General features: G+C 37.6%; 1 protein-coding gene across 1 annotated transcript in view; it reads left to right on the forward strand.

Moving 5' to 3' along the window:
- Positions 1 to 23,605, forward strand: part of slc27a6 (solute carrier family 27 member 6) — a 45,936-nt gene that overhangs the window by 17,343 nt on the left and 4,988 nt on the right. Inside the window, exons 4-9 of the mRNA XM_036594598.1 lie at positions 2,138 to 2,262; positions 7,287 to 7,481; positions 15,883 to 15,973; positions 17,524 to 17,722; positions 19,802 to 19,899; positions 21,026 to 21,156. Coding sequence (XP_036450491.1) covers positions 2,138 to 2,262; positions 7,287 to 7,481; positions 15,883 to 15,973; positions 17,524 to 17,722; positions 19,802 to 19,899; positions 21,026 to 21,156 — 839 coding nt within the window. The remainder of the gene's footprint in view (positions 1 to 2,137; positions 2,263 to 7,286; positions 7,482 to 15,882; positions 15,974 to 17,523; positions 17,723 to 19,801; positions 19,900 to 21,025; positions 21,157 to 23,605) is intronic.

Raw genomic sequence — 23,605 nt, forward strand, 5'->3', positions numbered from 1 at the left:
GTACATATTATATAACCTATAGTTAGACCCAGCTGCTAGTAAAGATCTGCCTGACCTACAGTAAACTCGCCAGCCGACCAGGCCAATGACTTAGTGTCCACTGCAGTTTGTTCACAGCACGCATGTGACTTTGCTGTATGTTGCATCAAAATGTGTTTATTCATTCAACGCACTCATCAAAACAAGGTTACATTTTATTCCAGCCAATCTAGGAGACTCAGTGCAGGCGAACCGACATTCTGAGAAACTCTTTCACCACAGTTAGTGTGGCGCTCAAATAACCCTCTGTGCCAGATTTAATCTCAGAGAGACCATTCAGTAGAAACTAGATCACCCTTCGAGAAGTGTTAGAAACTGCAGCTCAGTGGACTTCACTGCATCTCAAAGGGAGTCCCTTATTGTGGTTATAAAAGGCGGTGCGAGAGTTGATTTATAAGGACTGTTGGCTGTCAGTATTTCTTTGTTGATTGTCAGGGCTTTGGATGAACGATATTAGAAAAAATGTTACTCTGTGCTATATTACATTTTTTGCAATAGTTTTTGCAAAATATGAAAAACAGGAGGAGTCAAAAATGTACACAGATGAACTTTTTCTCAAATGGACATAAGTTACACTCTAGCGATGTATAGCATGTGTTTAGAGGTGGAGTTAAGGTAGTAGTTTTGATATTTCAGTTAAGGCTGCATGAGGCAGACAAATTATATTGCTACATATCATGACAGAGAGTACTCTGCAAAAGTCAGGGAGCACCATTCATTGATTCAATTCCCATCCAAACCAGCATTAAGTACAAGTTATTCATTTTCAGGAGATGCTTCTGAGGAACTTTGACTGGAGTTTATTAGTATTAAACGATATAAAGGAACTGTGACTTCTAACAACCGTGCAAGACCTGGTGGACCACCAAAACATTCACCATCAGATAAACAGTAGTTTCATCACTGAGAGAGAGGAGAAAATCAAGCTCCACTCTTGCTTTAGACCGAAAAAATCCACAGGTGTTACTGTCCATCCTTCTGCTGTGAGAAGACAACTCAACACTATGAGTCTGAAAGGATGCGTAGCTGTCAAGAAGCCTCACTGAGAAAGTGAAATAGACAAGGAAGAAAATTTGCACATCAAACAAAGAAGCTCCTGGTGTTCTCAAAATAACAGACTGACCACTCCAGAGTCCAGACCTCAACGTAAATTAATGTGATGGGTCATGAGAAGCAGAAAATGCAACTTGAGACTGAACTTTTGAAATGTGGAAAAATATCCCTGCAGATTTCTCCCAGAGTCTTCCTAGGAGAATGGAAGCTGAGAGGAAGGCAAAAGGTGGACACACTAAATGCTGAAATTTTGATATTATATTTAGTTGTTGAGGCGACTGTGGAATTTACTGTTAAATATGTTTCTTGCTTTTTTTCCTGATGCTGCAAAAAGTATAACTTGTACTTAAAAGCCATTTTGACTGGAAACTAAATAAATGAAGGGTGGGTTTTTGCAAAGTACTGTACTTCCAGTATGTTGGAAAACACATTAGTGAATCTTTTCTACAACATGGTTGTTAAAAGCAAAGGATTTGATTTTTGGATCGTGTGAATGCCTTGATTCATCAGGCACCCAGAGAATATCTGTGACTGGTCAGAATTCTCACAGCACAAACTATTTAGTGATTGGTTATGAGCTGAACTATAAGCTATTAGCAAACAATATGTTGTGCACCCCATTGAACGCTGAGATGCAAATACAGGAGTGAATATATGTACAGTGATTGCTCAACTGTTCTTATGATTGGTCTAGGTGTTGCTTCTATCCTCCATGCAGGTCATAAACACATTGGCTGTAAATCTTACTGCTCCTGTTTTGAGAGCAAAGGTTGTAGCACCTTGGATAATATTACACTGTACAATTTAACAGAATGCTTTAGTTTGATAACTATTTGAAAAGGGTACTTATTTAGACAGCATAGCGCTGTATGATCTAAATGAGCAATGTGAACATGATTAGTTTGTCCAGTGTGACCTTTTAAGCCCCATATCCAGTTGGCAAATGCTAACATGACTATTGACTGTTGTCTGTTGTATATAACTAATTCCAGATCTGTCCCATCTTGTCTTACACATTTCTTTTTGTTTTGTTTGCATGTTGTAGGTGCAACATGTGTTTTGAAGAAGAAGTTCTCAGCCTCACAGTTTTGGAATGACTGCAGAAAGTATGATGTGACGATCTTCCAGTACATCGGGGAGCTGTGCCGTTATCTGTGCAATCAACCTAAGGTATGAACTGTTGAATATCTGGCTGACTTTTTACTTTCACTTATTGTAATTCTAGCTTTCTAAAAGGACCTGACAAGTACAGATGTTCAATTCTGTTGTTTTTCAGCAACAGCTGCCTGTGAATGAGCAAACCAGCGTTAATACTGTGTCACATCAGTCGTATTAAGGACCCCATCCACATGGAAATCCTTTATTATGAACTTGCAAGTCATACAATACAATACACACATTTTCAGATATTTTACACTTGTATTGGTGACACTTTATTTTGATTGGTCCGTATATGTGAAACAAACACTAGACAGACTTTCAGTAACATGTCAAACACATATGAGGGTTAGGATTAGGTTTTGGGTCGAGGTTAAGGTTAGGGTGAGGGTTAGGGTTAGGTTTTAGGTAAGGTTGGTAAGGTCAGGTTTTGCATAATGGAAGTAACATATTAACAGTACCTTTACTTAATGTAAATAATGTATCAACAGCACGTGTACAAGATATTTACTTCAGTGTATTCAGATGTCTTCACTACTGATACTTCACTGATATGTTGTTGGTGTTACTGATAATCTGTTAAGAGTTTATTAATCATCTACAAAGGACCACTCAAAATAGAGTGTTACCCTTATATTAAATATAAGTATGTAGTAGATGTGTTGAACAGATTTAGAGAGAATAGCTTATTGATTTTTCTGACTAATATAGCATTTGAGGTTTCAATGCAAAGACAAGCACGTCCTTTTTTCAGACTTGCAGCTTTAGGTGCTGAATGTAGTGTGATAGACTGTGAGGTCACAAACTCTATTAATAGATTCAATTCTCACACTTAAAACTTGACAGCATTGAATTATATAATATATAATTGAAATTCCTGCTCTTGCTGTTTGAAAATTGCCACTTTCTGGTTGTGATTTAGACATAAAAGCGATTCAGCACTAGATACAGTTGTGTGCAAAGCCTGAACACCCCTGGTGAAATAAAAAAAATAGTGATTTCCTAAGCAAACATCCTCTACAGGAAACAACCTTAAATATGGTATTGTTCTGCCAATTCTAGTGCACACTTTCTGTTTATTAGCTCTACCAGCAGAAACACAGTCCTATTTAGCTTGATTAGTTTACCTGGAAAGATACTGTCTTTTAAGTGTTTACCAACAGTTGATTTTTACTGGTACTCATCGCTATGAACGCATAACCCCGTCATTAAAGATATTAGTGCACACTCTCTATTTCTTTGCTTTTTGTCTAACAAAAATAGGACATAACACAAAACATGTGCCGGCTACATTTTTCCCATTATGTTAAATTCAGCAAATAAACAGTGATTGTGTATTAAAATGTGCAGAAGTGAGTTCTCTGTATAGGATGTATTCACTTATTTTCACTGAGAAAATCAACACAACGTGGAATTTCACTAGGAATTTCAACAAAACATGGAATTTCACAAGGAGTGCCCAAACTTTTGCAACTTTTGCAGCCTCGAATACACCAGCAACAGAGGAACTTGAGGTGAACATTAATGAATTAGTGTGAACGTACGGTTAGACTAAAGGTTTTATTTGTTTTTTTGTGTGAGGTCTCAAATAGAACTTTTTCAACTCTTGCCTCTAACACTGAAAATCTCAAAACCCTAGAATTTATAAGTCCAAAAAATCCATTTTATTTATGCGTGCTTTGTGTGTGTGTGCAAAGCATACATTCTATGATACTTTATGGAAATCGATACTGTACTGAAATCACACTGCCTTTACTCCAGAGAAGACCAGAAAACATTTAGTTTAGCCATTATTTAGTTACCGTAACCATCTGTCTTGCTGTCTTAAGTGAATACACTGTGTCCTTAGTATTGTGATGAGGAATTCACAGCCAACATCACATTTTCTGCAATGGTTACATGTTATATCCAGAATGGAACAGTTGAGGTAGAACAGTACATATTGGCTTGATTTTAGCTACAGAGAACACAAGCAAACGCTTCTTCGAGTGCCTCCAAACTTGAGAAAAACTCCTTTTTCACGGGACATAGTAACATTTTTGTCAACATGTCGATTTGCAAGCGATTGATATGACTGGGGTTATTTCTATGCTTAGCTTTATAGAGAGTAAAAAAGCTCCAGAATCTTTGCTGACACGAGAGCACGCAGTCGATTAAAATGACTGACAAGGTGCATTTGGACTGGATTAAATCACTGAAACATTGTGGCAAATTACATTACCTTACCTCCTCATGTAAAACTAATCCCATCTGAATAGGGCTTTAGAAAGTAGTCTTTGTGACTCAGAGTTGATGAGTTCCTCAGAGTTCTTTGGTTCAATGAAACTGGTGCATTTACATAAATCTGCATGATGAGAACACATGAAGAGGTAAAGCGTCCTAGATTCAGGAAGTCTTGCACTACGAGGCCTCAGCACATAGCATGAGACTGGCTGTCATGCACTAATAAGAAATACTCGAAGATCAGTGTGTAACAGCACGTTTGGTAAAGGTTGTTAGGTTGAACTCCCTGTTTGTAGTGTAACCTTGTTTTTTCACTCTCAACACGAGTGGACCGGATCTAGTCCGATATTACGTAAAGTAATGACAATGGTCAGGCTTGTTCCTCTGAAACCTGGCATTCTCGTTAATTCCTCATTAATGTCACTTTGTTAATGTGATGAGTCACCCATTACTCGTTACGTGCCGACATGCAGAAAACTGCGAGTGTGCAGTGCTGCACTCGCACAGTTCAGACTACGATGGCACAGCACGTCCGTCCCATAATGATACTTCTTCACAGCCGCTGTGCTGTGGGTCACTGCCATTCTTCACGGGAGACTGGCAGAAAGAGGCTTTTGTTGGGTGACCCCTGCTTCCCAGGCAGTGTCTATCTCCCTCTCCAGTGTCATTCTCAGCAAGTGAACAAACTCTGAAAGCTCCTTTTGTCCCTCAGGCAGAACTGCCTACCCACCAGCACTCTGACGGCAGAAACACAGCCCTATTCAGCTTGATTAGTTTACCTGGAAAGATACTGTCATTTAAGTGATTACCAACCAGGTTTACGCTTTTTACTGGTGCTCATTGCTGTGAACACATAACCCCATCATTACACCATCCACTGTGGTCTTCAGTAGATTTTTACACAACAAAGAATACATTACAAGATTTGCATGCTTGCATTAAAAGCACTTCATGGTTTATCACTGTCATACCTGACTGGCCATCTACTTTACATCTAGAACACCACACAGCTCCTCTGCTGGACTTCTGCACACTCCACATTTATACCTCTCATCTATAGGTGTGTTTAATCAGCATATACCACAGCTTTAAAACTCTCTTCCTTTATAGCTTTGCCTCCTGAACTGTAGTGTTTAGGAAAGAGCTGAAAATGCCTCATTTTCTGCCATTGCCCCTCTGTATTTCTTTACTTTTTTTTGGTCTATTTATTGTTTTTATACTCTTCTGCTGTATCTTTTTACTGGTGTTTACTGGAAGCACAGCTAGTGTTTTATTCATTTATATTTTTATAGCCTGTACTTTGTCATTGAGGTCATAAAAACAATTTTGAAAAGACATAAGCCAAAATGAAATATTTCTTTACGTCTGTTGTAAACATGCCTGCTATCCTCCTACAGCGAGATTTTCCAGTTTAAAGACTTGGAAGATCTCCTTCTGGTGATGCATCTTTAAGTTGGGAGGAAGAAACTGCTTCAGGGTGAATTATTGGGGACAGGATATTTAATGTTTTTTGTTTTGTTTTGGGAAATTGGAAAGATGGACTCTCCACATGACAGAAGCGTCTTGTCAAATGAGCAGGTCAGCGAGCTAAAAGCTAAAGTTAGCAAGGTTGCTACCTAGATCTATCTAGAACTTGCCTAAAGCTACCTTTTGACTTTGTTTCTAGCTGAAATGCTTTAGTTCTCAAAACCTTAATTTCCAAAAGTACAATACACTACTGGCTTTTTATTGGTTTCCTTTTGTATGAGCTGGTAGTGATTTTGTTCCTTAGACTGCCAGCACTGTCTCTGTCAGCTCTAAATCTTGCTGATTAGAAGCAGAAACTTCCTCATTGTGGAGAGTGGCGTGGCTCTTGGTGGAATGTATGTGCACTAAACGGGAGCAAGAGTGTAAACAAGTTGGGCGTTACACATAGAGGAGTCCTGTTAAACTTGCAGTGTTCTGGAGTGACGAGCTGCCTTTGTTAACCCACACATAGCTCTGCTGGAGTGACTGGTGGCAGGCTGGTCAGTGAGTGATGATGTTCCTCCAGAACCTGGAAAACCAGGTCTGCTGGCAGAGTGGGATTACAGAGAGAATGGCTTCAGGCTTCAGGCTTGAGGGTGAATTAATGTGACAGACAAAGAAACAAATTAAAAGAGTGCTTTTAAGCACACAGTGATAGAATAATGTCAACATGATGGATGGATTCATTTGGAAGACAGTTCAGGCAGCCAATAGTAGGCAAAGGAAATGGAGAGGAGTTATAGGCTACATTACTGTTAGACTTCTCCCTGAAGCCTTCACATGATTTTGATAGACATGCATAATCCCTTATTCTACATTTGAATGAATATGCATATACAAACAAATGACATTTTAAGTGGAAAGAGTTTTAAAATCCAACAATATATATAATATCAAAAACTCCATTTTTGTTTAAAAACTCCAGCTGCCCTTTACATTGTGTGAACATTTCATGACCAACATGGTCCAAAATGACTTGGACTAAGATGTAGATGACATAAATGACATCAATTTTCTTCTACACGTTGTCACTGTATCTCCAGAATGATAACTTTACAGGAGAGGGCAAAAACGTTCTGTACTTTTGTTGTAAGTCAATGGAAAGAGATTATTTTGGTGCATTTTTATTGGTCCATTCATCATGAAATTTTCACAAAATGTAAAGAATGGCTTCCAGACCCAAACGACATAGAAAAGTGAAAATCGCAAAAAATGGAGATACATGTTTTCTTTGGACATTGACGGTATGAAAAGATGACGATAGATATCAGATGTTTCATTGCTGAATGTTCATGTGTGTTCACCAGGCGGAGAACGAGAAGGATCATAAGGTGCATATGGGTGTGGGGAACGGCCTTCGGCAGGACGTGTGGAAGGAGTTCCACGAGCGTTTCGGGAAGATCCGCATGTGTGAGCTGTATGGCTCCACAGAGGGAAACCTCTGCTTCATGAACCACATCGGCAAGATAGGAGCAGTCGGTCGCTCCAACTTCTTCTACAAGGTCAGTCTGGAGTTCAGCCGTACAACGTTTTTTTTTTTTTGACCCCCTTTAAGGTTACCAGTAGTCTTCTTGCGAAGCAAGTGTAAAGTGCAAGTGAAGAATCAATCAGGCCTGGTCAAAGACCAACATCACTAGCACACTGAACTGCAGACTTTTTAAATATTTGAGTTAGATCTTACATGGAGAATCATCATCGACATTCCATGGTAAATTAATAACGAGTGCCCAAATGGCAGGAAAGAAACATTAAAGTGGAGACATCGGTCATCATTCAGGAACTGTCCCTAAATACATAATCAACATTTTAAGCAATGTTTAATTAAAAAGAAAGCAGGCAGGGCAGAAGAGAGCAGAAAAGAGTGGAGTTCTTATATTTTATTCGCTCATTGTTATATAATGCATAAGGCCTATAATGTGATTTTTTTTTTCAAGTTGTCTGTGTGAAGTTGACGGTCTACTGCGGTAATACAGTTCTAATCTAAGCAGTAGTAGTAGTGTAGTTGATTTTTGTGTTAGCAAGAAATACAAGAGGTCCGATAAAATGCTTAATGAATATAATACCGCTGGTGAAATGTGTATTTTTAAATACTCTCAGTCTGTTTTTAAAAAACTGTAATAACTCTGAAGCCATGATATTTTAGTCACTGATACCATGATTGAAACGTTTCATTCTCTGCTGTTGTGTCTGGTAAGAGGCAGATTGGTCAGCATTCTACCTGGAGCAGATTAAACATCCTCACTGTGGCAGATTGTCAAAGCCTTGCCTGATCACAGAGCACAGTCAAATCCTGCTCTCGTGATGATTAAAGCTGCCCAAACGTGCTATGAGACCAGCAAGGAGTAAGATTCAATTCATTACCTTGTATTTTTGCAACTGTTCTTGGTTGAGTCTCTAGTCCAAACCTACATGACTGAAATTTGAAGACATTTCAGAATGGAGCTCAGGTTCTTTGGTGTGCAGATTTAGTGTGATACCTCCCGGTGCCTAATCCTACATGTTGTACAATGTATTTGTCAAGGCTCTTAGACGTTGTCAGATTACTGATTGTATTTGCTGGTTTGTGGTGGCTAAATGTTGCTTAGTGATGTTGCTGGGCAAAATATCATCTACATCTGTATACCGATAGCGGTTTCACACAACACTATTGACATTTAGTTTTAGTGGTACTGATAACAACATCTACCCACAATTTATGTCATTTGCTAGGTGCTTTCAGACTGTTTTGAAAGAGCATTACATAAAAAATACATAAAAATGAAATAAATAATAAGTTTCCATTCTGGTAATGTGGTTTCTGTCTAGTTAAAGTTTACTAAACTATAAACTTAACTTTTGGTATAACTTTAAAGCAAACCTGAAATTAAATTTGATCTTTTTTATCTTGTTAGTTCATGTCTCTGGCTAATAAAACATCATTTAAAAGACAGAATCCTTTTTTTCTAGAGATCTTCCATCAAAATTTAATGACTCTTGCCTGCATTTAACATCTTGTTTTGATTGTGTCACAGTGCAGGCAGGGAAAATAATATTAACCAGTAACATCATGCTTTACCTCCCACTAACAGACTGTAAAAAACAAGAAGTCTGCTCAACTTAAAATGGTCTAGTAGCTGATTACATACAAGAGTTCACACAAATCAAACTTCTTAGTTGAGTCAAAAATTCTCCCAGCTACTGTTTCTAGGTCTGCATCTCAAAACTGAATTTGCATTTTTTTCTTGTGTTTCTCTACTAGCTGGCACTGCTTCTATTACACATTCCCATCGGGCATATTTTCCTCTTGGGCTTCCGGATATGGACAGCTATGGTATTGCTGGGATTCAAACTCACAATCTCCTGATGTTAGAATGAACTATTAGACAGTGACCCCACATGAGATGATTCCATACTTTAAAGGTAAAATAATACATATTTTCTCCAGTGTATTAAACATTTGTAGACACAAAATCTGAGTTGTTTTATGGGTTCCTGAGTGATGCGGTTGACCAAGCCATCATCTCAACAGGAGGTTGTGAGTTTGAGCCCTAGCAATGCCACATAAATGTGTACCCAAGAAGAAGAATGTCTAGAAGGATAGTGTGGTGGAAAAAGTCCTGGCTAGTGGGAAAGTTGAGTATAAAAAACAAGCTCATTTTATTTACCTGACTGAGATGCAGAACTAAAAAATTAAGAGAATTTTTGACTCAACTAAGAAGTTTGAGTTCTCTGAACTCTTGTGTCCTCGAGTTGAGTCAACTCAAGGGAAACCAAGTAATCAGTTACTATATCATTTTGAGTTGAGCTGATCTCTCATTTTTAACAGTGCAGCCCACCAACCAGTCATCGTGAAAAAAAAACACTCAGCTAGCTTAGAGACTCTCCCTGATACTGCGTTTCAGTCCAAAATATGTCACAGTATGGAAGGAAAATGAGCTATAATTTCTGTTTCACATTGACTTTCTAGACAGAGCCTGTGTCACATTTTTAAGACATTCCTCAACACAGAATAGCAGCACTCAGGCAGCAGCGGGTCATTAAATTTATTAATGTAAACTTAAATATCATCAAATGCTATAATAATGTGATATGTTCAGAAAAATGGTCAGACTGAATGGTAAAACTATTGCCCAGCACTAATGCTCATTTTTTGTGATGTAACAGTGACACCAAAAAGTATTTGGACATTTATACCATACTTTAAATTGTGCATTGTGTTAGGAAACAAACTGTCGAACCATGTGACATTTATCGTAAACAGACTATCCAAGGCTGTAATTTTCTTTTTGGAAAAGTATTCTGTCAAACATGCGATGGTGTTTTCAGATCCTTACTGTTTGAGCAGTTTCTTTGCAGTTTTACAGGTTTGCAACCAAAATGCATTAGTACACTTTATGATCCCATCAAGGAACACAAGCTTATTAATGCTACTGTAAAAAAAAAAAAAATCCTTCTGGAATTCTTCTCCAGGCTCTCTCCATAGATACTCTTTGTGAAACAAATATTTTGCTAAACATTTTATGAATAAACCTAGAGAACTTTAGGTTTACCAAAGGCTCAGTAGTTAAAGTGTCCAAATACTATTTGGGGACACTGTATATCGCACATTTGCTTTATTTATTAGATTATTCAGGACCACAAAACACCAGACAGATCATTATTATTTGATCGGTTTCTTTGCAGATATCTGCAGAAATAATCTCAGAATGCTTATAAGCCATTGCTTCAAAAGAACGTTACTTTTGGGACTAAAGCTTCTAAGTTTTTCAGTTTATAAGCTGTGGATCAGTGAAGAAGCTCTCTTTAATTGTGCCGGGTCCAGGTGTTTCTATTGAATCTGTGCTGTGTGAAATTTCAGCAACAACACATGTCTAAGCGCACATTCATTTGGGGTGATTTTATTAACAAACAAGGTTATGGCTCAAATGAGTTATGAAACTGATATGAATCACTGGGCTCTTTAGTGATTCAAATGTGGGGTGGAGAACACATTAACATGCTGGGACAGAGGCGTCTTAATATAGCGTAGCCTATAGCGTATGAAGACGCCTATTGTACACAGTGAGTAAGCGGCATTCCAGAACAGCAGCTGAACACAGTCTATACAGTGTTCTTTACAAATAAGAGAATACAAAGATAATTCAAATTAAAACGTAAAAATATATACATTCTTAAAAAGATGTTTCTTTAAGGGTTCTTTAGTAAAGACAATTGTCTTATGAAAGAAAGAAGAAGAAACTTAAAAATATGATTAAAACAGATTTAAAAGAGAGGAAATTAATAGTAAATTAAAAATTTAATTACAAATTAAATGAGCATAATAAAGTGCTGTTACAGGAGAGAAGTGCAGTAGAGCTAACAGTGTTTAAACTGAGCTGAAAGCTGCTAAAATAGGAACGTTTGGAGCCTGGATTTAAAAGTGTCCAGTGTCGGGGCTCCTCTAATGCTCTCTGTCAACTGGTTCGTTTGAAGAGCAGCATAGTGGCTAAACGCTGCTTCTCCATGTTTAGTCCACTTTAGACAGGACTAACTGACCAGTTCCTAATGATCTGAAAATTCTGGCTCATATCGCTGCAGCATATCAAATAAATATACTGGTCCTACACCATTAAGCAATTTACAAACCCATATCTTAAAGTCTATTCTGTAACATACAGGTAACCAATGTATGAATTTAGGAATGAGGGTGATGTGTCCACCTCTTTTACTCTGCTAGAAATAAAGGCATGGATGAGTTTCTCCAGGTCTGCTTCAGTCAGATAATCTCTGATCTTGTTGATATTCTTAAGGTAATAAAAAGCTGATTTAGTAACTGCTTTAACAACTAAGATCAGAGTCCATCTAGTTCTTTAGATTTTAGGGCCCTCAAATCCAGATGCCTCTCATTGCTATTCATTGTGAGCAAAATAAACTATTTTATCTTTGTTCAACTGCAGAAAGTTTTGTCTCATCCAGTAAGTGATGAGCTCAAGGCACTTACAGAGTGAGTTAAGAGGACCATAGTTGTTTGGGAAGAGGGGCCAAGTACACCTGACTGTTATCTGCATAGCTGTGGTAAGATATCCCATAGTCTTGTGGAATTTGGCCAAGAGGAAGCATGTATAAATTAAATAAGAGTGGCCCAAGAATGGACGCCACAGGTCACTGGCACTCTCTCAGAAAAATTATTTTCTATTGTTTTATGACAGTTCCTGAGAGTCCAACTCAGTTCTCAAGTCTATCTATGACACTTTTATGGTCAGTTGTATCGAAGGCAGCTCTGAGATTGAGCAGTAGTAAAACAGATATTTTTCTAGAGTCTATATTTCAGTTAATGTCAATAAAAGCCTTAGTTAGCGGAGTCTCTCTTGGGCCGGAATCCTGGCTGAAACAGCTGAACACAGCTATTGAAGGACTGAAAGCCAGTAAGTTGCTCGAAGATGATTCTCAATTATTTTTCCAATGAAAGGTAGATTTGAAATAGGTCTATAATTACTTATTTGAGTTGCTTCTAGATTTTTCTTTTTTAAGAGAGGCTTCACGGCTGCAGTTTTTAATGTGTTGGGAAAAATGCCCGACAGGAGTGAGGTGTTTACTATCTGAAGTATGTCCACTGATATTGAGTGAAACACATTCTTTAACATGTCAAGACTGAAATGGATGATTTGAGATGACTCACTGTATCGATTAAAGTGTACTATTAATAGCACTAAACTGGGACATTTTTAACCCTATACTTTACATCACGGGTGTCAAACTCGACCACTAAAGGGGCCATATTAAAAGATCTTAGCAAATCCGAGGGTCAGAGAGTGTTTATATTTTAATACACCAGAACATCAACAGCAAAATGTAACCACTTGTAGTAAACCATCAAATATTACGTGCGAGTACTTGATGTATTTAGGCTACATCAGCTACAGATAACTGTTAAATCTCTTTAAATGTCCACAGGTTGTATTTTTTTAAGCCTACCTGTGTCTTGGTCTCCACACCAGACATATTTTCTTGGCTGCAAGTTCATTAATTCTTGGGATCTGTTTCTGAGCTGCTGAGTGTTTGTAGTGTTTATATTGGTTGAACTGCAGCTAAAACGCAGCTGGTGTGTTTGGTGATATGACACGGCAATTGGGTAAAAAACTGCTGTCCCATAGATTGTTGTTGGGAGTGGCGTGTCAGTGCAAATTACATTGCAGTGCATGCTGGGGATTGTAGTGCTGCTGTATGAAGAGATCAATAAACTCACTTAGCTGCTCTTAAAACAGTTCAGTTTTCTCTTCCTCACATGCAGCTAACAGATAATGAAAGTGTGTACCTCACCAATTCACACTGTGCAAACTGAACGCCAAAATCCTCACATGGTTCCTTCAAACTACGTCAACTAATCTTAAACAGACTTACTTCCCATATAGAAATGATAAATGGCAATATATGGATTTCAAATATAAGACATATATTTGCATATGTTGATTTCATTATATCCAACTTATATTAGTCACATAGGGACATATATGTGACATATATATGTAACACATATTTAACAATGTATGTTAGAAAAACATAATCATATATGGACGCCATATATCACTCATATCTGCCTGCATCACGTTACATATGTTTTTCTTATTGCAAGTATGTTGCTAGTGTATTTTATGTTGATTTTTTTGTTTTAAAAAACAGGCTTACAGTATTTGTATCAGACATATAAGTGTCCACCAACCTATCAGACACATGTGTATGGTTCATATATACCGATCAGGCATAACATTATATCCTTGTTTCTACACTCATTGTCCATTTTATCAGGTCCACTTACTATATAGGTGCACTTTGTAGTTCTACAATTACAGACTGTAGTCCATCTGTTTCTCTGCATACTTTGTTAGCCCCCTTTTACCCTGTTCTTCAGTGGTCAGGACCCCCATGGACCCTCACAGAGCAGGTACTATTTGAGTGGCGGATCATTCTCAGCACTGCAGTAACGCTGACATGGTGGTGGTGTGTTAGTGTGTGTTGTGCTGGTACGAGTGGATTAGACACAGCAGTGCTGCTGGAGTTTTTAAACACTGTGTCCACTCACTGTCCACTCTATTAGACACTCCCACCTTGTCAGTCCACCTTGTAGATGTAAAGTCAGAGACGATAGCTCAGCTGCTGCTGCACAGTTTGTGTTGGTCATCCTCTAGACCTTCATCAGTGGTCACAGGACGCTGCCCACAGGACGCTGTTGGCTGGATATTTTTGGTTGGTGGACTATTCTCAGTCCAGCAGTGACACTGAGGTGTTTAAAAACGCAGCACTGCTGTGTCTGATCCACTCAGACCAGCGCAACATACACTAACACACCACCACCACGTCAGTGTTACTGCAGTGCTGAAAATAATACACCACCCAAATAGTACCTGCTCTGTGAGGGTCCATGGGAGTCCTGACCACTAAAAACAGGGCAAAAGGGGGGCTAACACAGTATGCAGAGAAACAGATGGACTACAGTCTGTAATTGTAGAACTACAAAGTGCACCTATATAGTAAGTGGAGCTGATAAAATGGACAATGAGCGTAGAAACGAGGTGGTCATAATGTTATGCCTGATCGGTGTATATGCATATTTGTAAAATATTTGTTGGCTTTGAGATGGTTGTTAATAGTCTTTTAGTTTTTAGTCAATTTTTTTGGTTAACAGTGTGTCAGACATTGTCAGAAACCACTAAAGCAGGTTTATTTGAGATTACTTGCTTAAGTTGATGTGGTTTGAGGCAAATTTATTTAGGCATGCATTTTGTACAGTGCTAAAAATTTCCATTAATTGTTAGCTACATTAGCCTTATAGCTCCAGTGCAAAACTAAAGAAGTGCAACTGCAGACACCAAACATGTATCAGCTGATCTACCTCATTAAATGTAATTGGAACATAATGGAAAATTGATTTTTGGCCAAACTGTCACTGACTGTCTTTCCATGCATGCAGTACGTAGCTATTTGTAATTAAGGGAAGGAATTTTAAGTATTGGTTGCATAATGTTGCTCAATTTTACCCGGCAAGCATTTTGTTCACACGAATGCAAATGATTGCGTGCGATTGACTGTATTTGCCTGCCCTACAAATGTGTCTGAGTAAAACCGCATAAGAGGGAAGACCCTATAGAGCTGCTGGACTGCACTAAGGGGAATGTGTAGTGTCTAATGATCCGATTTCTTCTTGGAAATTTGCCACAGATACCATAAGGTGGTTTCCCATTCTGGGAAACTCCAGACATAGTGGCACCAAGAACATTACTATTTTGAGAAATGCTGCCGTGGCACATGTGTCAGAAATTCTCTCACATAATGCACAATTTAAACAGATATATAAAATGTTTATATTGTGCTTTAGAGTTGTGTTATTTGGACATAGTGTAAGAATGATGCAGCTACACTGTAAACATATTCATTAGGGCACAGTACTTTGATGAAAATTGAAATTTCAAGCATATCTTTCCGAAGGTGTAAACTGAGCTGTTATCTGCTTTTCCCTGTTGTTTAATCTCGACACATAATTGACCCCCGCTTGAACTCTGTGAAGCCAACTGCTGTAACTATTACAACACTAAAAGCTGCCTTCTGAGAATATGAGTGCAGTCTCTGTTCAGAAGACATTCTTATAATGTAAACAGACAGTCAACATCTCTGGCCAACTGCACCATTTCAGGCTTCTGTGCAGACATTCTGACCCAAAGGCCAAACTCTGCTTTCCCTTCCGAGCGTGGTGGTTAGATTTAAAATGATTCAGTTATGTCTTCTTTCTCAATAACTTTCTATGCCCATTTCATAGGTTTTAATTCACGTATTTCTGAATCTCTACATGATTTTTTCTACTTGTATGTTTGATTTCCAATAGAGTATGATGTGATAACTTACTCAGTAGTTTCCCATATAACTATCATTTCTGCTTCTGTTGTCTTGCAGCTCCTGTTCAAGTATGATTTGGTGAAATATGACATGGTGAAAGAGGAACCTGTGAGAGATGACCAGGGTTTCTGCGTGCGTGTTAAGAGAGGTATGCAAACCTTGTCCTTTCTGACTGTATCCTTAAAAATTCATATCAACCAGCATAACCAACAAAGCCCCACATACGGGACATATGGTTTATAAATTGTACCTGAATATTTCAGCAGTTAGTTTCATAAACAAAATCTTTGTAAATCTTTTTACATCCCTGTGTGCACAATGTTTACAGGCCTACACAACTATTTAAGAGAAGTAAAATGTTTTTAAATTGGACCATTTGAGGCCGTATGCATTTCCAAATTTTTGGTTGAAAACAAGAAAAAGAAAAACTCCTTCAACAATGGAGTTCATGACGTTCATTTCATTTATGGATTTCTGTGATAACTTGATAGTTATCCTGATCAGCAAGGGCAGATGTTGTGATTTTGGGGTCCTAGGCAAAAAAAACAGGAACGGGCCTTGGCTGCACATTTTTAAATGGGTTTTCTCAATTTGAGATGAGAAATATGAAAATAGTATAAGGTTGTTTAACTATCACTATAATAGCAGGTAAATTTGCTTGTTTTAAGAAATATAATCTGCCAATATTGTAAGATAATTTGGTACAGAGGAACATAGAAATAAAGTAGAGTATTGTTTTGTTTCTTTTGTTTTTCAGAAGGTAATAAATCATGTAATCCCAGTACATTTTGAGAGGAGTAATTAGTAACTTGAATGGATTGCTTGTTTGAGAAATTACCCAACACTGAGCTATCTATACTAAATTTAACACTAGCGTTATGTACAGTCGAGTCTTTGCATCACTCTGTTCTGACTGTAAAGACAGTTAACTTTGAGAGTGCAGCAACAAACCTTTTGCTTTCCTCCTTCTTTCAGCATGTCCTAACAAGTGATGCCGTCGAGTAGCAACGACAAACCAAAATGCTGCCATTATAGCTTAACAATGAAGTCGTATACCAGCTGCGTGCGGCATAACACACTGCTATGCGTTGTTCTTTACAGACAAAAAGACGTTTTGATAGACAAAATTTTGCCATTCTACCTTAAAATGGATGAGGAGAAAGGCTCAGTTAAATTGGAGGGATCTCTACAAAACCTTCCAGTAAAAATTCTAAGGATTTAACAGAAAGGAAACCATTTAGAGAGAAATTGCCAGAGGGCTGAAAGCTGAAGGTGTGTCAATGACTGATAAGAATACTTGGCTAGCTAACAGATACAAGCCAATACGATCACCCATCTCCAGTCTCAGGCTATTTTCTGATAGGTGGTTTGTTTACTTGACTTGATGCTGCTACATTTGAAGGCTCGCTTGCTGTGCCTTCCTGGATGAGGATAACATTTATTTAAATTTCCCTCTGGACACCCAGAAAATCACGTCTAAGAGCCTCCTCTCCACGATGTAGATCAGTAGTGCGTTTTTCGTACCAGTCTTTACGCAGTTCTGTCATCACCTAACAACATGGACTAGTCCATTATAATCATGATCGATTGGTGGTGCTTTGACATAATTGCTGAAGTCAGAAATCACAGTGTGCAGTATCTCTAATTTGTATTTTCAAAGGCTGCTGATCAGTGATTCTGATTTGTATATTCCTCCAGGTGAGATGGGGCTGCTGTTATCTAAGATTAGTTCCCAGAGTCCCTTCTTTGGTTACGCTGGGAGCAAACAGCTGACTGAGAACAAGGTGCTGAGAAACGTGTTTGTGAAAGGAGACGTCTACTTCAACACAGGAGACCTGATGGTGGAGGATGAGGAGAATTTCATCAGCTTTAAGGACCGAGTGGGCGACACTTTCAGGTAAATGGGGTGGGGGGGGGGCTCTGCTTGTGGAGAGAGACTCAGCAGTGTTATATTCCCTGCATTCATGAAGAGTCTGATCACTGGTTTAGGATCAGGATTTCCTCTGACAGTCATTTGTTTGATTGCATTTTAAAGCTGTCCTGATGTTCTGTTACTGAGAGAGTCTAGCGCGCTGGTCTACAACCCCAACCTCATCCTCGTCTGGCAGGCAAAGGGCATTAATTTTGTCTTTAAAGCTGCAGTACGTAACCCATATAAAAATCACTTTTTGTCGAATTTGCTAAAATTGTTCCATATTACTATGTAATCTGTGAAAAAATCAGGCTCCTCTAGCTCCACCTAGTGTTCCTAATGCAATTTGCAAGAATCCACCACGACCGAATCAAAACAACCAATCAGAGCTAAGAGGAGTGTACGACAGAGTGTCAATCACTGCTTGTGCACATGCTGCAGGCAGCTCCCGCTCCCCTGCACCGCCTCTGCCCTCCTCTGTAGGGAGGGGCTTTGGAGGCGTGGCTGCAGGCAGTGGACAGGGAGGGGGAGGGGGAGGGGGAGGGGGAGAGACCTGGAAGTTGTACTCATTCAAATTTCCAAGTCCACTCTCTTCTTAATCCCACCTACTGCGGCTTTAACAGCTTAAAACCTTGAGTATTGGAGCCATATTAACCAATAGGGATCAGATATTTCCTATTCAAAAACTGCTCAGCTTTAAAATCAGTCATTTTCAATTGAAGTACTTCACTTAAGATGTGCCTCGAGAAGTGGGCTATCATGCTCAAACTACTCAAACACTCTACTACCCTACAAGAAGAAATACACAGCTCACATCATTACATCACGCAGTGGGAGAGTGCCCTGTTTCAGGGTAGATTTGTTACAGGATCGAATCAGATTCATTCATTTTATCCTTTCCAGAGTTTTCTGCCGATATCAGCCTGATATGGATGCCTTATACAGGATCGCTTTCATCTGTACTTTAATCTGTTTTTCAATGTTTGAAGTGGACTGCTGTTTGGCATTTTCAGACATAAACATTAAACACAGCGTTTTTATGAGCCACCATCGCCAATGTTATACGGCTACATTATTAACCATTTCATTTGACCAATCTAGTGGAGCAGTAGGCAGTTTTATGGGAGAGTCATCACTATAAGAGTATTGTTATTTATGTACTTTATATTTGTAATATTCAGTGAATATTTGTTACAATTGTAATTGAATACAAAAGTAACACAGCTGATTTTTTTTACCAGATTTCCACAAACATACAATTTCAGAAAATTGAAATCACTTGTCATATTCATAACTGCTGCTATTGTATTCATTTTTAAGCTTATACTGTGACTGAAATACTGTAAGGTTGACACCAGAACTGTATTAAAAGTTTTATTAAGTATATTACTAAATAAGAAGTTTTTTATGAATACCAAAAAGATATTAAATGATAAGTGGTATATTATAATTGTCTATATTGTAATTCATAGCCATTTTTGTTATCTGCTTAAGATTTGATCACTTTTTAAATACAAGACATTCTGAGTTTTAGTTTTATTATAATATCATTATTAATGTTACACAGCTTTCCCAGTCAATACTGTGGTAGAGTAGTTGCATCATATTATAATCATCTCATACATTTTGTCATTCATTTCTGCAACATTTTGTTCATTTAATAATAATAATAATAATAATAATAATAATAATAATAACAATAATAATAATAACAACAATAATAATAACGCTAATAATAATAATAATAATAACGCTAATAATAATAATAAACAATAATGATTTTTGTTTGAATCAGCTGTTTCCAACAGTTTAAATTATGATGCCAAACTTTTCAAAGCTTGTAAATGTCACAGGCACTAAAATACCCCCATTGAATGTACTTTCAGACCACCGGTCTAGAGTAAGACTAAACATTAGCTTGTTCATCTTTATAATCTATATAATATGGATCTTAATAGTATGAGGGTCCTAATGTTAAAGATGCTTGATGAATTTAAGGCCAGTTCTGCAGATATCCATAATATCTGTGGTTCTTCTTTTAACCTGCATGCGTGTTGTTTGCAGATGGAAGGGAGAAAATGTGGCTACTACGGAGGTGACGGAGGTTCTGGGGCTTCCGGACTTCATTCAGGAAGCCAATGTGTACGGGGTGGAGGTTCCAGGTACTGTGTGTAAACGTGACAGTTGCACCATATTACAGTCTTATTGATGGTGTGGCTCTGTTAGATACAGCACAAAGGATACGAAAACACAGTATACTCAAAAAATATTCAGACGAAATGTTCAGTCATGGTTGAACTGCACAGCAAAGGAACTAATCAGCAGAAGCACAAAGCTCAGTAATTTAGCTGATTTCTGAAATAAGTGCATTAAAACACAGCACCCTTACTAGATTCTGTAAGAGTCAATAGGGCATCATATCTCTGCCCTGTTTTATTACATAGAATAGTCTAATATCAATCTGGGTACCTTCATATTCATACAAGGACATGAGCTCGATCTGTGCTGCAATAGGCAAACAAATAGGTAATCTACATAAACTGCTGGAAGGCAGGTTAAAGATAATGATGAAGGTCTATAAACGTATATATTTTCAGGACACATATTGTTGGCAACACATAATGCAGCTGCTGTTCAATGTAAATAAGTAGGAGTGGGCAATAGATGATATTTTATTGTTGCTTTTATGATCGTATTGTGGAGATCGCCAATACCGAAATAAAACTAACTTCATGTTTCATTACAAAGTGAGCATAATTAAGCCTGTATAATTTAATTGCAGTGCATTTTGTAAAACACTTAATAAAAATAATTGTAGCTGTAGGTTTTTTTTATTATTATTATTATTAATATTATTATTATAGTATTTTTATATGTGGCACTACAGGTTCTATGTGATTCCTTTTTTTTTTATTTTCCATTTAAAGAATAAGAACAACCCCTAAATTCCAGCCCCGACCCACACACACATGGGACTTACAAAAGAAGAGAAAAAAAACAAAACAAAAAAACATAGCTACAAGTTCTATTTTGTCTGTTTCAATGTATTAAAGCTAATGATGCATATTGTGTGTCATTAAAATGTCTTGAAGTATCATAATATCGTTTTTTTCATATCACTCACCTCTATGAAGGAAGTAATGAAAAACTGCTAATTCCTCAAAGACATAAATATGCTAATGTTTATAATAACAGTGATAGCAGAACCAGCCTGTTGTCAGTTCCTTCAATACAATCAGTAATGAACTAGTAAAGAAAATGATTAACGGGTCTGTATTTGTGCTGCAGCGCACGAGGGTCGAGCCGGCATGGCAGCGATCATCGTGAGGCCCGGCTTTGAGTTTGATGGGAAGAAGCTGTTTGAGACCGTCCTGACGCACCTGCCCACCTACGCTCGCCCACTCTTCATCAGAATACAAGTAATAAAAACACACACACCTCAGACTCATTTCACCTGGAAGTGGAGGTGGAAAGGCTTCATTAAGTCAATGTAATTTGTTACCACCTGGTTGCCAGGCAACATAACTGTCACAGATTATTCCAATGAAGGGCCCATTGTTTTTAATAGATTCACTGTTAGGTCATGTGTATTTTAAAATGGTTTCATACATGACAATATATGCAAATCAGAGCTGCTCATCATATAAGCATTTCTATTAACATTTAACTAAATGTAAATGCTTTTTAATACCTGAATGACTGCTACATTATTAATGCTAATGTGTTAAAAAGTGTGATTTGTTAGGAAAGTTGTGTTGTTTTTAAAACAGTGTGTTCTAATGATGCAATCTCTCTCTGAGATACAGCGAGAAGCAAAAATATTGACACAATGAGGTGAAATAGGTTCTTTTTTTTTTAATATTCACAATGTTTGTATTCAAGGTCACAAGATAAGCATGAAAATAAAGCACAGAGTGGCAGCTTTTTCTGGGCAATGTTTTCCATACAACACAAACCACACTGTTTATGATAAGCAGTTTAGAAAATGTGTGTGTGTGTGTGTGTGTGTGTGTGTGTGTGTGTGTGAGAGAGAGCTCCACTTTGAGGTTTGTGTGGTTTAATGTACCAAAAATATTCATAGTTTATTTTCACATGAACATTTCCTCACCTCTCTTTATCCACTAGAATTAAACAGGCTGTTTTGTTACTGTACTTTTAGAACTGATATACAGACATATGCAAAAGTAAAAATAAGTAAACAAGTGAACAAACTGAAATATGGCAGATTTTGCTTAGTTTAACATATTGGAAAGAATGAAAAACATAAAATATAAAATGTGCCATAACTTTTACACAATCCACATTTTATGCCCCACCTCCCCTTCCAATATGTTAAATTCAGCAAACATCAAAACATGTCATTTGACCAGGGGCGCCCAAACTACCTCAACTCTTATTAAAAAAAAAAGCGAGGAACATTTGACTCGGCCTGTTAAAGCAGATTGAAGTTGTTGTTTGTTCTGACTGGTGTTTGCTTTACTCTCATATTCAGAACTACTTGTTTGTCCATCGAAGTCAGTCAGGTTTTGTGCCTTTTACATCAAACAAGACCCCTAATGCAAACTTCAGTGACTACAGCCACCCCTTCACATTCACAGCACTTTTGTGTATTTACAAATAAGGCCGTATGAAAAACATTGCCCAGGAATAAAAGCTGACGTTCTGCGCTTTAGTCTCAAGCTCATCTTTTGATCTGTTATGAGTACATAACAAACTGATTTCATCCTGTTGTCCTAACATTTTTGTTTCTCACTGTGTGCTGTTTTTGTGGCCTGACTCAAATAGCATGTTGTGAATTAACACATCATGTGTGTATTCCCAACAGTGTGAGTACAATAAGAGTCGTGCATTATTTTTACTATAAAAAAAATCATGGAATTTTTCTGCCATTTAATGTGGCTTTTGTAGCTTGTGGCAACTTGTGTGACAAGTGTGCCCCCTAGTGGTTGTTACACATGAAGTGCATTCCAAATCTAGAGAATATAATTAAGGATATTTGATACTAAACTTGATTGTTATATTAAACATCCAACTGTGAATAAAAATGAATTAAAGCATCCTAAATTGATGTTTTAGTACTTTTACAGATCATAATGATATGAAGAAACCTTGGCTGAGTGATACACTAACTTTACAGTGCATAAAGAAGAACTTATTCCACTGCTGCCTAAATCATTAAACACATGCTTATAAAAGGAATAGATTACTAATGATCAAAAGAAAACAAGTATAGCCAACTTTACTTACAGAACAGCCACGCAGAAGAAGACAGTAGTGGAGAGTGAATGAAGTTGCCTACAAAATGAAATATCAGTGTGCTGAGAAAATCACATAGTCATGATTTTACGAAAATAAACGAACAAAAGAACAAAAGAATATTATTTACCAATTTAACATGTTTAAAAACTATGTTTTCACTCCAGAACAGTTTAGGGTGTTTTGTTTTCAGGTTATCTACAGCATTCTGTGACAAACATTTTTATTTCATTTCTAATTCCTGTTTATAGCAGCCCTAACATGACAAACATTTATGAAGAGCTTAGATTTCTGTAGCATTAAATGTGTATCTAGATGCTTAAGGTGAAGGACAGACATCTGGGCATTATGTGGCCAGAGTTTGCACTTACAGCAGCTGGTGAGCAGTGTTGGCATGAAATGGATAGAAGGACTCAGATAATATAATAATAATAATTTTTTAGCCTATAACTTGATAAATACAACAGCACAAACATTTCTTTTAACAGCACAAACCAACACAAACAATTAAGACACCTTTGTTGTGATGTGGACATTGATGGGGGGGCTGTGTGATGTCACTCGTCCAACCTTTATGGCTTTATAACTGGAGAATTAAAACAGCACAAATGT

Source organism: Colossoma macropomum, unplaced genomic scaffold, assembly GCF_904425465.1.
Source record: "Colossoma macropomum unplaced genomic scaffold, Colossoma_macropomum, whole genome shotgun sequence".
Classification (NCBI taxonomy): domain Eukaryota; kingdom Metazoa; phylum Chordata; class Actinopteri; order Characiformes; family Serrasalmidae; genus Colossoma; species Colossoma macropomum.